This window comes from Aythya ferina (assembly GCF_964211825.1).
Source record: "Aythya ferina genome assembly, chromosome: 20".
NCBI lineage: Eukaryota > Metazoa > Chordata > Aves > Anseriformes > Anatidae > Aythya > Aythya ferina.
Window position 1 is genome coordinate 11,419,060 of NC_140318.1, and position 13,557 is coordinate 11,432,616.

The 13,557-nt window shown below is 44.6% G+C and overlaps 1 protein-coding gene across 2 annotated transcripts in view; it reads left to right on the forward strand.

Annotated features, from left to right (window-relative positions):
* RABL6 (RAB, member RAS oncogene family like 6) overlaps positions 1-13,557 on the forward strand; it is a 57,043-nt gene extending 43,486 nt beyond the window's left edge. For both annotated transcript variants that reach the window (XM_084494502.1, XM_084494503.1), the window contains 5 exons: positions 5,502-5,714; positions 6,479-6,824; positions 8,624-8,795; positions 10,463-10,512; positions 11,458-13,557. In XM_084494502.1, the coding sequence (XP_084350628.1) occupies positions 5,502-5,714; positions 6,479-6,824; positions 8,624-8,795; positions 10,463-10,512; positions 11,458-11,652 (976 nt within the window). In that variant the 3' untranslated portion in view covers positions 11,653-13,557. The remainder of the gene's footprint in view (positions 1-5,501; positions 5,715-6,478; positions 6,825-8,623; positions 8,796-10,462; positions 10,513-11,457) is intronic.

Sequence of the window (13,557 nt, forward strand, 5' to 3'; positions counted from 1 at the left end):
GGCCAAGCTGTGTTATTTTTATCATAGAATCACAGAATATCCCAAGTTGGAAAGGACCCATAAGGATCATCAAATCCAACTTGCTGGTGCCAGGAGTTGGACAGTTTAGACCATGTGACTAAGTGCACAGTCCAAACGCTTCTTAAATTCAGACAGACTTGGTGCAGTGACTACTTCCCTGGGGAGCCTGTTCCAGTGTGCAACCACCCTGTCTTGTGAAGAACCTCTTCGTGATGTCAAGCGTAGACTTCCCTGCCTCAGCTTAACACCAGGGTCCTATCACTGGTGTTTACAGAGAATAGGTCACCTGCCTCTCTACTTCCCCTCACAAGGAAGTTGTAGACCTCGATGAGGTCCCCCCTCAGCCTCCTCTTCTCCAGGCTGAACAGGCCCAGTGACCTCAGCCGCTCCTCATACGTCTTCCCCTCTAGGCCCTTCACATCTTCGTCACCCTCCTCTGGACACTCTCCAACAGTTTTACATCCTTTTTGTACTGTGGTGCCCAGAACTGCACACAGTACTCGAGGTGAGGCCACACCAGTGCAGAGTAAAGCGGGACAATCACCTCCCTCGACTGACTAGCAATGCCGTGCTTGATGCACCCCAGGATACGATTGGCCCTCCTGGCTGCCAGGGCACACTGCTGGCTCATATTCAACTTGCTGTCAGCCACAACCTCCAGACCCCTCTCTGCAGGGCTGCTCTCCAGTGTCTCGTCGCCCAGTCTGTATGTATAGCCGGTGTTGCCCCGTCCCAGGTGCAGGACCCGGCACTTGCTCTTGTTAAACTTTATGCGGTTGGTGATCGCCCAGCTCTCCAATCTGTCCAGGTCTTTCTGCAAGGCCTTTCCACCCTCAGCCGAGTCCACAACTCCTCCAAGTTTGGTGTTGTCGGCAAATTTGTTCAGAACACCTTCTAGTCCTATATCCAAATCATTTATAAAGACATTGAAGAGGGCTGGCCCTAAAACGGAGCCTTGAGGGACCCCACTAGTGACCATAAGAAGTTCAACAAAGAGATGTCAGGAGAGCCAAGCGTGACCTTCTTGGGGTTTGCTGAAGGACTGGGTCCTGGAGTGCCCTTAGAGCTTTTTAGCTGCAGTTCTTTCTGCGGGAAGGACGCTGGATCTTTAGCACAGGCTTCTCTTCTAATAAGCATCAGTTATTGGAAGCAAATAGGTGTATAAAACCCAAACATCTCAAGCAGTTGTGTAATGAGCTCTGCTCCTTGCCTGTAGAGTTGTCGCACTCAACTGTTATGAAGCCCTTCTGTGTTCTGTCCCCAGTCTTGGTAGCCTTCCAGGCACACAAGCTAGTTGGGGCAAAAAGAGAGATACCTTTGGGCTTCCCCTGGGCACAGAGAGAACACTCATTCACAGCTTCATCTTTTGATGAACAGTGGTAATCATCTACTATTAGAATAGCTCTATTTCCCTGGGAGAAGACCTTGCAGCACACCCTGAGATTTCAGGTGCTTGACAATTCTCTGCAGCATGGCGTCCATGTCTTGTTCTGATTTCTTACGTAGTTTGCACAGTTTTCTTGGTTGCCTGCCAATTTTACATTCTGTTACTTGCCAAAAAGGGCCTACCACAATAAACCAGGCATGCTGAAATTCAGAGCTGCACTAAGTGATTCTGTCCATCACCTGCAAAAACAGATTTGATTGAGGATCCCACTTAAAACCCCACAGTGCCCAGGAGCAGCATAAGAGTTCTGTAAGCACCATCCCTAACAATTATCCTCTACTGCAATAAGTAGATTATTGTAGTTGCAACAAAATCTGCTGCTGCAGATATTTATCTCGGACCTAAAGAACACAACAGTTCTGTGAAACCGCTGAAACCTAATAGAGCTGTCACTGATTTTAAAAAACAGACATACTAGAAGTTGCATCCCCCTTGAATCTGAGTGAGGAACAAAGCCTAAGAACGTTCTAGAGAGATGCATTCATGTTTCCTGAACATTTTAAAGCAGAGATCTGAGTGTTAAGCTTACACAGCTTGCCAGCATTTCTTCTGGGTGTGTTAGGACCGAGTGTAATCTCCTAAACTGAAGAACCGTGTAAGACAGAGCAGGAAAATGGGCTTTGTGTTAAATATTCCTCGACTTAATTCTCTTACCTGAATAAGATATATTTTCTTATTGTCTGTAAGCAGGAGTCTTTCAGTTAGCTCATATAAGAAGCCCTTAGTGCACAGTGCATTTCATACATGAAGCAGAGGTAGTTACTTCTTGTTATTAGAAGCAGGATGGTGTGTAACTGAACCATGTCCTGAACTCAGTGTTGTGCTTGCTTCCATGTATAAGAACTTGCTTGCTTTTCCTTTCTAAGCTTCAAAAAGAGGTTGTAAATTTTGGTATTTCTCATACATTTTAGTTACACTGGGAATTCAGGGTTATTGTTTTCAGTGATGTTATGTGAACTTCTCTCATTTTGTATTCCATAACAGCTCGCTAAACAATGGAGCAAGAGATGACACAGAGCGGCGATGTTAGAAAAAATGTTTTTTTTCTGAAGCATGCTAGCAGCAAGGAAAGAGCTCATGCCTCTGAAACAAAGAACTTCTTGCCCAATGATCAGACAACTGCTCAGACTTTCAACATGTACTGATGTCTCTTGGTATTCTTATAGCTAAATCCCAGTGTAGATCTTAAGAGATTAATGGAGTCCTGCACTTTGTTTAATGGCATTTATGGTTCTCCAGCCTGCAGTAAAAAGAACTCACCAAATCAGTTTCCTTAGCAGTTGATTAGGAAGGCAGTGCAATTATTCCAGTTTGTTGCTTCAGAACTTACTTTGCTGCTCTTTAGCTTGATACTCAGAGCCGGTGTGTATGTGACTGCATCAGAGGAGCTAGTCTGACTCTGGACTGCCCCTTCCCTCTTGCTGGCTCAGGCTGTCCTGGGTCCGTGGATAAGCTGCAGGTGTCTATTTGAAAGCAAGTTTATACTGATGCTAACAGAATTGCTGTTGAGTTTTCTCCATGTCACTAGACATTTATCATAAGCATTGATTAGATGTCTTGTATCTGAAGGACTTCTAATTGGTTCTTTGCTTGTATCACCTCTGTTTTATACATAGTGGTATTCAGTTGTGCTAGACAAAGCAAGGAGACCTGAGGGCACTGTTTGGTGCACACTAGAAGACCCCCATCTCCTGGAATGTAGCCATGCAGGCTCACCCTGTTTTCCTCTTTCACTAGCCACAAAAAATAATGTGGCAAAAGGCTTCTGATGGCTCCTGGTGGGGCTGGATCCACTAGCTGTACAGCAGGGCTGGTGGGATACTTGTCAAGTGAGGTTTGAGAGCATGTGCTCAGACTGCAGCAGGATTTGTTTCATCACCAGAGGCTGTTCCATGCACATGATGAAGGGCTTGCTCTGAGGAAACCCTGATGCACTCTTTGGTCAGTAACTCATACAGACCTCCATGAGCATAGTCATTTTTGGTGGGTACCTGTGCCTGCAAACATGTTGGCTCAACACTAATGCAGGCTTGGCAGTGTATCAAGTGTTGGCAAGAGTGGTGCAATATGCTTGTTTTTGCATGCTCTGACTTCCTTCCAGCTGGAATCTCAGGACCACAAGCTGGTACTAATTTTGCATTGTCAGGCCTTGTTTATACTGCAGCAGTGATTTTCCTGACATATATTCACTTCTTTGCTTTGCTCTTAAGCTGTCGCTTAATGATTTGTGTGGAAGTTATACAGGGAGGCAGTGTATTCACTGCAAAGGGAGATGACCCACTTTGCATGTGTGTGTGTACATGCGTAGACGTTCTCTTCAAACTGGGAATGCTTTAGAAGCTGCAAGTCGAGTATGGTGTGCAGTGGCAGGACAGTGGCAATAGGAACAGTCTTATGCTTAATAGAGTGGTAACATGTTACAGAAATACAGTGTCACTTGTTCAAGATAATATGCTGCTGTTTTTTAAGGTGTGATTCCATTTTCTTTTCAGCACATTTCTAGAGAAAACACTGCCAGTATTTTAAATACCTCAGAAATGTCTCACTTGTAATTCCTCCAGCCACTGTGGTACTTGGAGGCTGCTTTGAACAGCAATTTTCTTTTCCTTTGTGTGGGACAGGCTGTGTCCCTCCTTTCTGGCTCAGTATGAGAGCAGCAGTGTTAATAATGAAGGGGTTCTTAAGCAGCCTGCCTCTGCTTAGCTGGGAGCTGAGCTCTGAGTCCTGAAAGCAGAGGTGCATTTCAGGACTCAACATGGAAAGCAGGAGGGAACAGCTGTTAGTCCTGCTCTTAATGCTGTTACCCAGACAAGCAGTAGTTGTAGTCACTGTGCTAGTTGTGATAAGCATAGTGCCCCTTATGTCACCAATGCTACACTGTCTGTTGTCACAAATGCTACACTATTCTTTAAAACTAACACGTAAAAAGTAAGTGGCCATAAGAAGAGCCCAAGTGAGTACTAGTCAGATGGACTGTGTTAGGCCTTGGCATTTCTTATCCCATCAGCGCAGCATCCTCCACTGTGTCTTTGTGCTGGCTGTCTGCTGGCACCATCTACCAGATTAAGGATTGTAGTTTTTGGTTGTTCCTTTCAAGACTCTAAAATCTCTGCGTAAAAATGAATGCTGTGTTTGTACAGTCCTTATCAAGTCAAAAGGACGGTGGAGTGGGTATCATATACAGTAGATTGTCAGGAAGAAACTGAGTATCTGTTGCAGATAAAGCAAATAGAATGGGGGAAGGTAACACAAAGGTTCATCAGCTGAGACTGAAAAATATCAGTATTCCTGACCTGAGTAAATCCATGAGAAAGTATTAAAACTGTTGAGTCCTGGGGAAATCCAGACAAGAACCCTTCAGCTGGTAATTTCAGCTGTGAAGCTCTATCAAAATGACTCTGAATACATAGCTGTATTGTATTCATGGAGCCTGGCAGACTCTTAGGTCTAAAAGTGTGTCCTTAGGTTAATTTATTTTGGGAAATGTTAAAGCATGGTTATGGTGTCTGAATAGCTGCCTGCTTCAGGGAGCACCAGAGAAACAGAAATCATTCAAAGAAGCTAATAGCTGCAAGTGAATTTCCATAGTAGTGGCAGTATATGATCAGGCTTCATTACAGGATGTGGGCATCGAGACAGGTGGTTCCCACTTTTCAATTGGCTGATCCTTGTATGTTAGACCAGGGATGTTCTGTTAGAGGCCCTGTTGAAGAAACAGGCTGCTCTACAGCGCTAAAGCTTACTCATCTTAGCCTTGATTAGTAAAAGCCACTGTGTGACATCCTTCTGTGACGTGTTTTGGTACTGGGCTTGTGTCACCCTTGTAGCCTACAGGGAGCAGGTCCAGCATGAATGGGGCAATAGGCTGGGGGCACACAATAGGAAGACAGCAGGAGAACTGCCCTGGACAGGGGAAAGGTAGGCCTGAAATTGGCTATAAAAGCATGGCAAGTGGCACTGTGCTTTCAAAGGGAGGCATGTCTTTCCTACCATGTCTTCAGGGTGCTATGTCTAATCATTGTCTACTTTGCAGTGATGGAGAGGCACCTGGGGGGAACCCTATGGTGGCAGGTTTCCAAGACGATCTAGACCTGGATGACAAAATCCCCAGCAGACCCATGCTGGCAACAGAGCGAGTGCCCAGCAAGAATATCACCCTGTCCAGTGAGGAGGAGGAAGAGGTTAAGGACTCTAAGGTCATACTCGTACCTGATGAAAGCATTGACACAGAACATGAAAAAAAAAGGTATGAAACATATCCTGAAGTGTGGGATTGTGTTGGCAAACTTGGGCTTCTTCTCAGTCCTGCCATTGACTTTTGTGCAGCTCTGTGGAATCATGGTATCTCTGGAGCCCATTCCTTCATCTTTAAGTTGAATCTGGATTTACTTGAGCTGGAACTGCTTTATGCAGCATCTTCTTAGGGGGGTTGTGGTACTAGTAGCTGTTGTTACTTAGGTGTGATGCAGCTGTATTGTAGTGTGCTTTTGAGCAGTGTGTTCCTTTGGTCACTGGTACATTTCTGTTTGGGGATGCTGCAGCCTTTTTCTCAAGTTTGAACAAGAGACTGTAACCGAGCTCCTGAAAGTCTGTTAATAGCAGTGTGAGGAGGACAGAGGTATCAAGTCTTGCAGTGGGAGTGGAAGTTATTCGCCACATGGACGATGAAGAACGATGAACTGAATCATATTCTCCACATACCCTACACTGTGGGTAGGATGATTGGATTTGGCCTACCAATGCAGGCACCTGTACATCAGCATTCTCAGAGACACGAGAACATTCAGCATTTGACTCACTGCCAGAAATACTTACACCATCTGAGTGTTGTGTGTTCAAACGCACATACAGACACACACAGGATGAGCTACATCTCTTACATCTCCTGTTGAGATGCACATTGAAGCCCTTGAGGCATGTTCAGCTATTAACTGGTCGTTGTGCTTTGCTTCACAGAATCACAGAATGGTTGTGTGGACAGGCTCTGTCAACTTGTTTTTTTCTTCTCAGGTCTTCCAGAAATTCTGTGAAACCACAGAGTGAAGCAGTACTGACCAAAGCAACTGACCTGAAGCCTCCTGACAGTTTACCTCCACATTCTGTGTCTGAAAGAAACAGCAGCAGCAAGCTCAACACTAGTACGCCAGCTGCTGCCACCACCCCAGCAGCAGTCCAGGCCCCAAAGACCACTTCCCAAAGCAAAGGACATGCTCTCAAACAAAAAGTGGTCAAAGAGGAAAAGCCTGAGGAGTCTGACAGTGATCAAGAGGGACCAATAGCTACTCAAATGCTCTCATTTGTTATGGATGACCCAGACTTTGAAAGTGAGGAATCTGACAGCCAGAGGAAGAAAATGGTAAATAACATGCAAGAATCACCGTGCACTGCTGCAGAGCTGAGCTTGAAGTGTTGAGGCATCTCACTGAGCAGAGCTTTCATCTGCTCTGCCAGTCTCTCAGCAGCAGTCACAGCAAGTCAGGTGCTAAGCAACCTGAAGAAATTGATTTAAGCACAAACCCACTAACGCTGTGATTGGTGAAACCATGCAGCAACAAGGTTTGTGCTCACAGATTTTAATGTGCTGTTTATTCTGAGTAAATCCAGAGTGTGGTCGGTCAAGTAGTGTGGAAAGTATGAAATACTAAGCTGGTGGATTTTCACATGAAGTTTAATATGTAGAAGCATGTGCATGCTAGAGAGAGAGAAAAAGTGAGCTCCTTAGAGTCAATGCAGCAATCAAAAGGCCATACCAAATTTGCTTGGCAAAGCTCCTTACAGAAGTAGGAAAATCTACCCAAGAAGAGGGGCAACCTTTCCATTATAGCCAGGTTAGCTGTAAAATGTCTATGATATATGTGAGCAGGAGTCCCTTCGGCTCCTGTCCCTAGACTTGTGTGTTATAGACCGAGATAATGCAAGCGTCTTCTCTGTGCTCATAAGAATTTGCTGCTGTGAGTCTAGGTACTGCTGATTTCAGTGATCTGCACTCACAGCCAGCAGAGCAATCTCTGTAGGAACTGAAAGTCATGATTTGGGATGGATAGTTGCTGTTCTGAGGTACCCCAGGTACCCCAAGTGTCTAGGCCAGCTGTTTTTTGGGAGTGCTTTATATGTTTGCATCATTCCACAAACCTGCAGTAAAGACAGCTGTCCCAGTTTCTTTCACTGTTTGGTATGGGTCATGCTGTTTTTTATAAAGTAATTTTCCATTCGTTTAGTACCTGCTTTTCCTTAATATAAAAGCAAAACTATTTGGAGTAAGTTTACTTTTTGTAACTGTGACGGTACATGTAACAAATGATGATGAGAAATGGGATTTGTGAGAGAACTTTGCTGTTGCAACAGTGTTAGGGAGATGCTCCAGAACTTATGAATGCTTATGAATGCTTTTCAAGTACAAGGTGTACTGGTAAGGTGAAGCAGTAAAAACACCACCATTAAGCAAGGAGGAGGGGAACATTGCCTAAATCATCAGCAGAGTGAGGTGTTTATGGTCAGTTTGGAGGATATAAAGAAAAGGTTAACAAATTCTGAAGAGGATTAGTTGCACGTACAGAAGAATACTGAACTTCATTTCCACTCCCATTGTGCAGAGAAGCAAAGGATTTGGGGGGTAATACCCAGTCTCTGCAGCATTCTGCCCACATTGAAGAGGAAAATTTTCACTGAGAGCACATTCCCTTTTGACTTGATGAACAGATTTATTCTGCAAACACAGACTGCTTTCTTGGCCCTGCTGCATGTTGCCTCTGGTGTGCTAGACCCCCCAGAGCTACACAGGAAGGTTTTGTCTGTCAAATCTGGAGTTGTTTTCAGCTATTTAGATTTATTTTCCCCAAAACTGAGGTGCCTCACCAGGGCAAGTAAAGGCTGGTGCTGTTGAGCTAACACAGTTGAGTCTTTGATTTTGGTGTCACGAATGATAAGTTGTCAGAGTTTGCTTTCCAGGATCAATGCTATCTAGCCATTTTACCGTAGCAAGAAATAGATAGAGCTTACAGTATCATAGTCATTGATTTTCAGGCAATAACAGCTCAGTTCAGCTACCATTTCCTTCCCTCCTCCGCACATGCTGACATCTCTGTATACAAAATATTTAGAGATTTTTGTTTGAAAGACCTGTCTGCGTTGTTGGTCTTTTCTTGTTGTCTCTAGGATGAATTCCCTGTCCGGGAAGATCTCTCTGAAATATCTGATGATGATGCCTCATTGGCAAAGCCACCCCAGCCTGTGAAATCAACAGTCCACTCCTTTAAACTGAAAAATGACTCAGATCTCTTTGGTTTGGGTTTGGAAGAAACTGGTCCCAAGGAGAGCAGTGAAGAAGGTAACGGTCACACCACATTTCCACTCTTGCTGATTTTGTTTTTCAGGTGTCTAGTTTTTCCCAAAGTAGTTCCAGGGTGTAAGCAAACCAATTTGCGCTAAATAAAATACCATGCAACTTCATGCAGTGCCCTATGTGAGTCTTTAATGTGGTTTAACACAACATAAATAACTTTTTGTTTTTCCCCATGGGGGTTGGGAGAACTTGGCTCATGCATGGCATAAGCCATGTATTATTTCTGTCCCAGCTGGAAGCAGGAGCACATCTTTCACGAGCTGCTTCTGTAAGGCTTCCTGTTTAACTTTGCATGCCTGGGAACTGATGCTCAGCATTGCACTGTCCACCTCCTCGAGAATTTGGATCAATGTGAGCAAAATGTTTGGACTTACCCTGCCAGTTTCCTCGTCTACTTTGGGGAAAGTTGGGGTGAGTTTCTGGTTATAACCTAAGCACTCCTTGGGCTTTTTATTTTCCCTCAGTCTTCTGAGGGAACAAATTTTAGTTGTGCAAATGATTTCTGCTCTCTTGGCATTACTGCAAAGCATCTGTCCCTGATGTCACCCAGAAAGATGAAAAGTTAAAAATTTAAGGGGAGACAGAAGTGACCTAAGTGAGGTTTATCATTGAAAAGGTATTACAGAAGTATAAGTAAGGTATTACAGGCAGTGATGGTTTCATTGGCTTGTGACTTTTTGTTGCTGAGCAGCACAACTAGGAATAGGTAGAAATGTATCTGCAGAGGCCCAGGTCAATAATTAAACTTCCATTTAGCACTTTTAATAATCCAGTGTGGGTTCCTCCTATCTCCTCTGTCTGGGATAAGTATAAAAACATACCTTGGTAATCCAGTCAGTTGGAGCTTGACCAGCAATTAGGGTTCTCAATGGCTGACTTGAATTTACATATCAACTGAGGGAAAGACTACATAGGTATCAAATACCACCTTGTGAAAAGTGGTGCAGCTACAAAGCCTCCTATGTAAAGCCAAATAAATACTCTGCTGTTCAAGGAGTCTGTGCAAAGTCAGTGGAAGTTCAGCAGTCAAATCAGTGGCTGAGCTATCAGCCACGATGGTCTGGGACAAATGTTTTGACAATGATAGGTTCTGGGGCTCATTTGACACAGTGAAAATAGCCACTGATGTAGAGCAGAACTGCAACAGTGGCACTTTGGCCTCAGGGTGACATAATTTCCATACGCAGCTTGAACAACCAGTACTAGCCTGCTAGTCTGCTCCAATGGGATTTCCATATGCCTTCAAGTATTAAGTGGCCAGAGGCAAATTGTTCCCAGCAGCTCTTCTTCAGTTTGGGAATTAATAGCCTGGTGCCCAGTTTGGCCTTTAGACCAGTTTGCAGGTCTGGTCCCTGTATTTGTTTCTTCAGTGGCTGTGATACAGTGAAGACCCAGATGTTCATAACACAAAATAAGATAGACAATATAATGGTCATAATTAAACTAGCTACATCTAGTCAAATTAGGACCTGTTGCTGGAACCTGTGTTAGTTTCTAAGGAGTTACAGTTTGTCCGGAGAAATAAGGATTGCCTTTGCATGTGGCTTCAGGACAGCATTTTGTTCTGAGGAATAGGTCAGGGCAGAATCACATGGCTTGTGGTTTGTGATGATTTAAAACAATATTTTTTGTTTGTTTGTTTATTCGAACAGATAAACATGCTTCTAAGGAAAAAAAGAAGAAGAAAAAGAAAAGCAAAGAGGTACTATTTAATTCGTCAGAGTTGATCTGCCATATATCATAGGCACATCAAAGGAGGCTGTAGCGAGGTGGGGGTTGGTCTGTTCTCCCATGTGCCTGGCAACAGGATGAGGGGGAATGGGCTAGAGTTGCGCCAGGGGAGGTTTAGGTTGGATATTAGGAAAAGCTTCTTTACTGAAAGGGTTGTGAGGCATTGGAATGGGCTGCCCAGGGAAGTGGCTGAGTCACCATCCCTGGAGGTCTTTAAAGGACATGTAGATGTAGAGCTAAGGGATATGGTTTAGTGGAGGACTGGTTGGTGTTAGGTCAGAGGTTGGACTAGGTGATCTTGGAGGTCTCTTCCAACGTAGACGATTCTGTGATTCAGTGATACTGTTTAGCAGCCAAGGAAAGGGGTAGCTACCTACAGTGTGCACTGTGCACTGGGTGGACTGCCTTCCATTATGGCATCCTGCAGCCAGAGCTGTGCTCCATGGGCTCTGCAGACCATTAACCACTTTGCAGCTTAAAAGCAAACTTTTAGAACAGTTGGCTTTTAAAAAGGCAGTGTGTGAGTTTGTAAAATGAAAAATTAACTAGAGTAAGGCATCTCTGCTGATTGGAGTATGTTATAGCACCATGGCTTTTTCCAAACAGAGGGTGATCCCAGTCAGAGCTAATCTCAGAGACAGTGAGGGAAGTCTGCAGGAGGCTTTATCTGTGACATTTCTGCTTGTCCAGTAATGTGGTATTGTCAGACACAAACTGCCTGACAGACCATTGCTACATAAAAAACAGATGGTCTTTCTTCTCTTCTGTCCAAACTCACAGAAGGGTCCCAGCCAGCCTTGGTGGTAGATGCTTCTCCCTAAGTAAGGTTCCCATCAGAGCCAAGTTTCAGGGTGATATATGCTGGGTTACTGGCATGCTCAGAGGATTTACTAATTACAATTTTCTCATTTTGCAGGAAGAGGAAAAGTCTGTGAAAAAGAAAAGCAAACACAAGAAGAGCAAAGAGAAGGAGGAGAGCAAAGAGGAGAAAAAGAAAAAGAAGAAGAGAAGCAAGGAGAAAAACAATGAGATAGATGAACTGGAGGCTTTTCTTGGAGGAGGAGCCAGCATGAGCAAGCCACGAGGAGGTGGGGACTATGAGGAGCTGTAGGCTGGCTACCTGTACAAGCAGCGGACTCTTCTGTCATGGTTGTCTCCATCTTTTCTTACAGGTCACACCAGGACAGATGCAGATATGTAAAGCTTTTTGACATGTATTCACTCAAAACAGATCTGGCAGAACAAAAGCTTTACATCTGTGTGTGCTGTTCTGGTGTGTTCGTTACACAAAGAAAATGCAGCTGAGATGTACTTGAGTAAGGGGAAGGTTTAGGGCGTGGTTCCCAGGCCCGCTTCCAGGCTGTCATTTTGTCTCCTTCCAGAGATGCCCTGTTTGGTAGCTGGCAGGGTGTGGGGGTGAAAGGGACCTGCTTCCAGCTCCACCCCTGTTATATGCCACTCCTGCACACCTGAAGTTTCTGTCTTATTAAGAGGAGTGCAACAAAACATGCTGCATGAATGCAATTGTGCTCGCCTGTCTCAAGTCTTTAACTTTTTATTCTTCCTATTTTTTAATGAGAAAGGTGGTATTGGCCATTGCTCCACCCAGCAGTTGATGCTTTAAATCAAGCAGATCATGCTATGATACAGCTCTATAAAACAGCAGCCACAGGACCAGAGAGAGAGCGTGTGTGATTTTGGAGTCCTTTGAAAGGGACCTTTCTGCACAGCAGCTTAATTAGCACTCACTGGTGTTGCTGTTGGAATTCATGAAGCCCCATTGACTTCCGTGGCCCCAGTGTCTCAGACACTACATGTAAACTGCTATGCAGTTTGGGAAAACAATGCAAAGTGCAAAGCTAACTTGAAGAAGAGAGGGAAAAAACAGTGCTTTTCTGCATTTCCCACCCTTGAATTTGCATACACTAGAATCCCTTCCTTTTGGTACCTCTCAGGGACATGACTCTCATGGAAATGAAGATATCCAGAGCTTCAGAACTGTCTACAGAGCAGCGTTAGCATGGCAAGGCATTTGCTTCTCAGGCATTTTACAGTCAGGCTGTACAGCACCAACCGCCTCTCTACACTGAGAGGAACAACCACTGTAGCTCAGACGACCTTTCCTGGTCCAATTTGTCAATATCGCAGCTGTGTTTACTGGGCCAAGCCTCCCAACAGCCAGCGTGCTGCCATTCCCTGCCCCAACTGGAGAGCCTCCTCCTATCCCATGAGTTTGGGAAGTCTTTCAATTTTTGCTTTGAACTTTTGGATTGGTGCCTCTTCAGCAGTGCAGGCTGCAGTTGGATAGGCACTACAAGCCAGCTGTTCACACTTGCCTGTGTCTCAGTGAGTCACCACCATGTTTGGTGGAGTTTGTTAGCTCTCCATACCCACCTCTGTTTTGGTTCTGGGTCCCTTTTGCAGCTTGGACAGTGAAGCTCCCTCCAGGTTCTGTGCATTCCATTAGCCTGTTGCATCCAGGTTGATCTGAGGTTTGGTTTTGTTCTCCCTCCCCTTTCTGTTGTGAATTGTTAGCCGTGGTATCCAAGCTGGGATTTGCTACTACATCCCCACAAAGCAAGGTGTTCTTTTGATCCATTGTCCACTTCGGAGTTGTCTTGAACAGCAGGCAGTTATCTGTTCTATTTTTCTTTTTCTTCTCCCCAGCCCCCAAAATGCACATATAACTGTTTCCCTATAAAATGAACTAAGTTTGCTGCATGAGCAGTATATTGTTCAGGTCTGTTTTCCATTGGCAGTCACTATTTCTCTGAACATTACTACATTTTTTGTGACACTGTGGGGAATTTGCATGGGACAATTCAAACTCTGCACGCCTGGAGAGGAAAAAGTTGACGCAACCAAAGTTTGTGGCCTCTCTTGTGAGAAGACAGGCAGGCGTTCAAGCTTCAGCTGGCTGTGTTCCTGAAAGCGCTTCTGTTCTGTAAAGATTTTGGGTCATGTTCCATTTTGCATCAAAAAAAATCCATTCTGACTATAAAGCTCTGTTGTACAA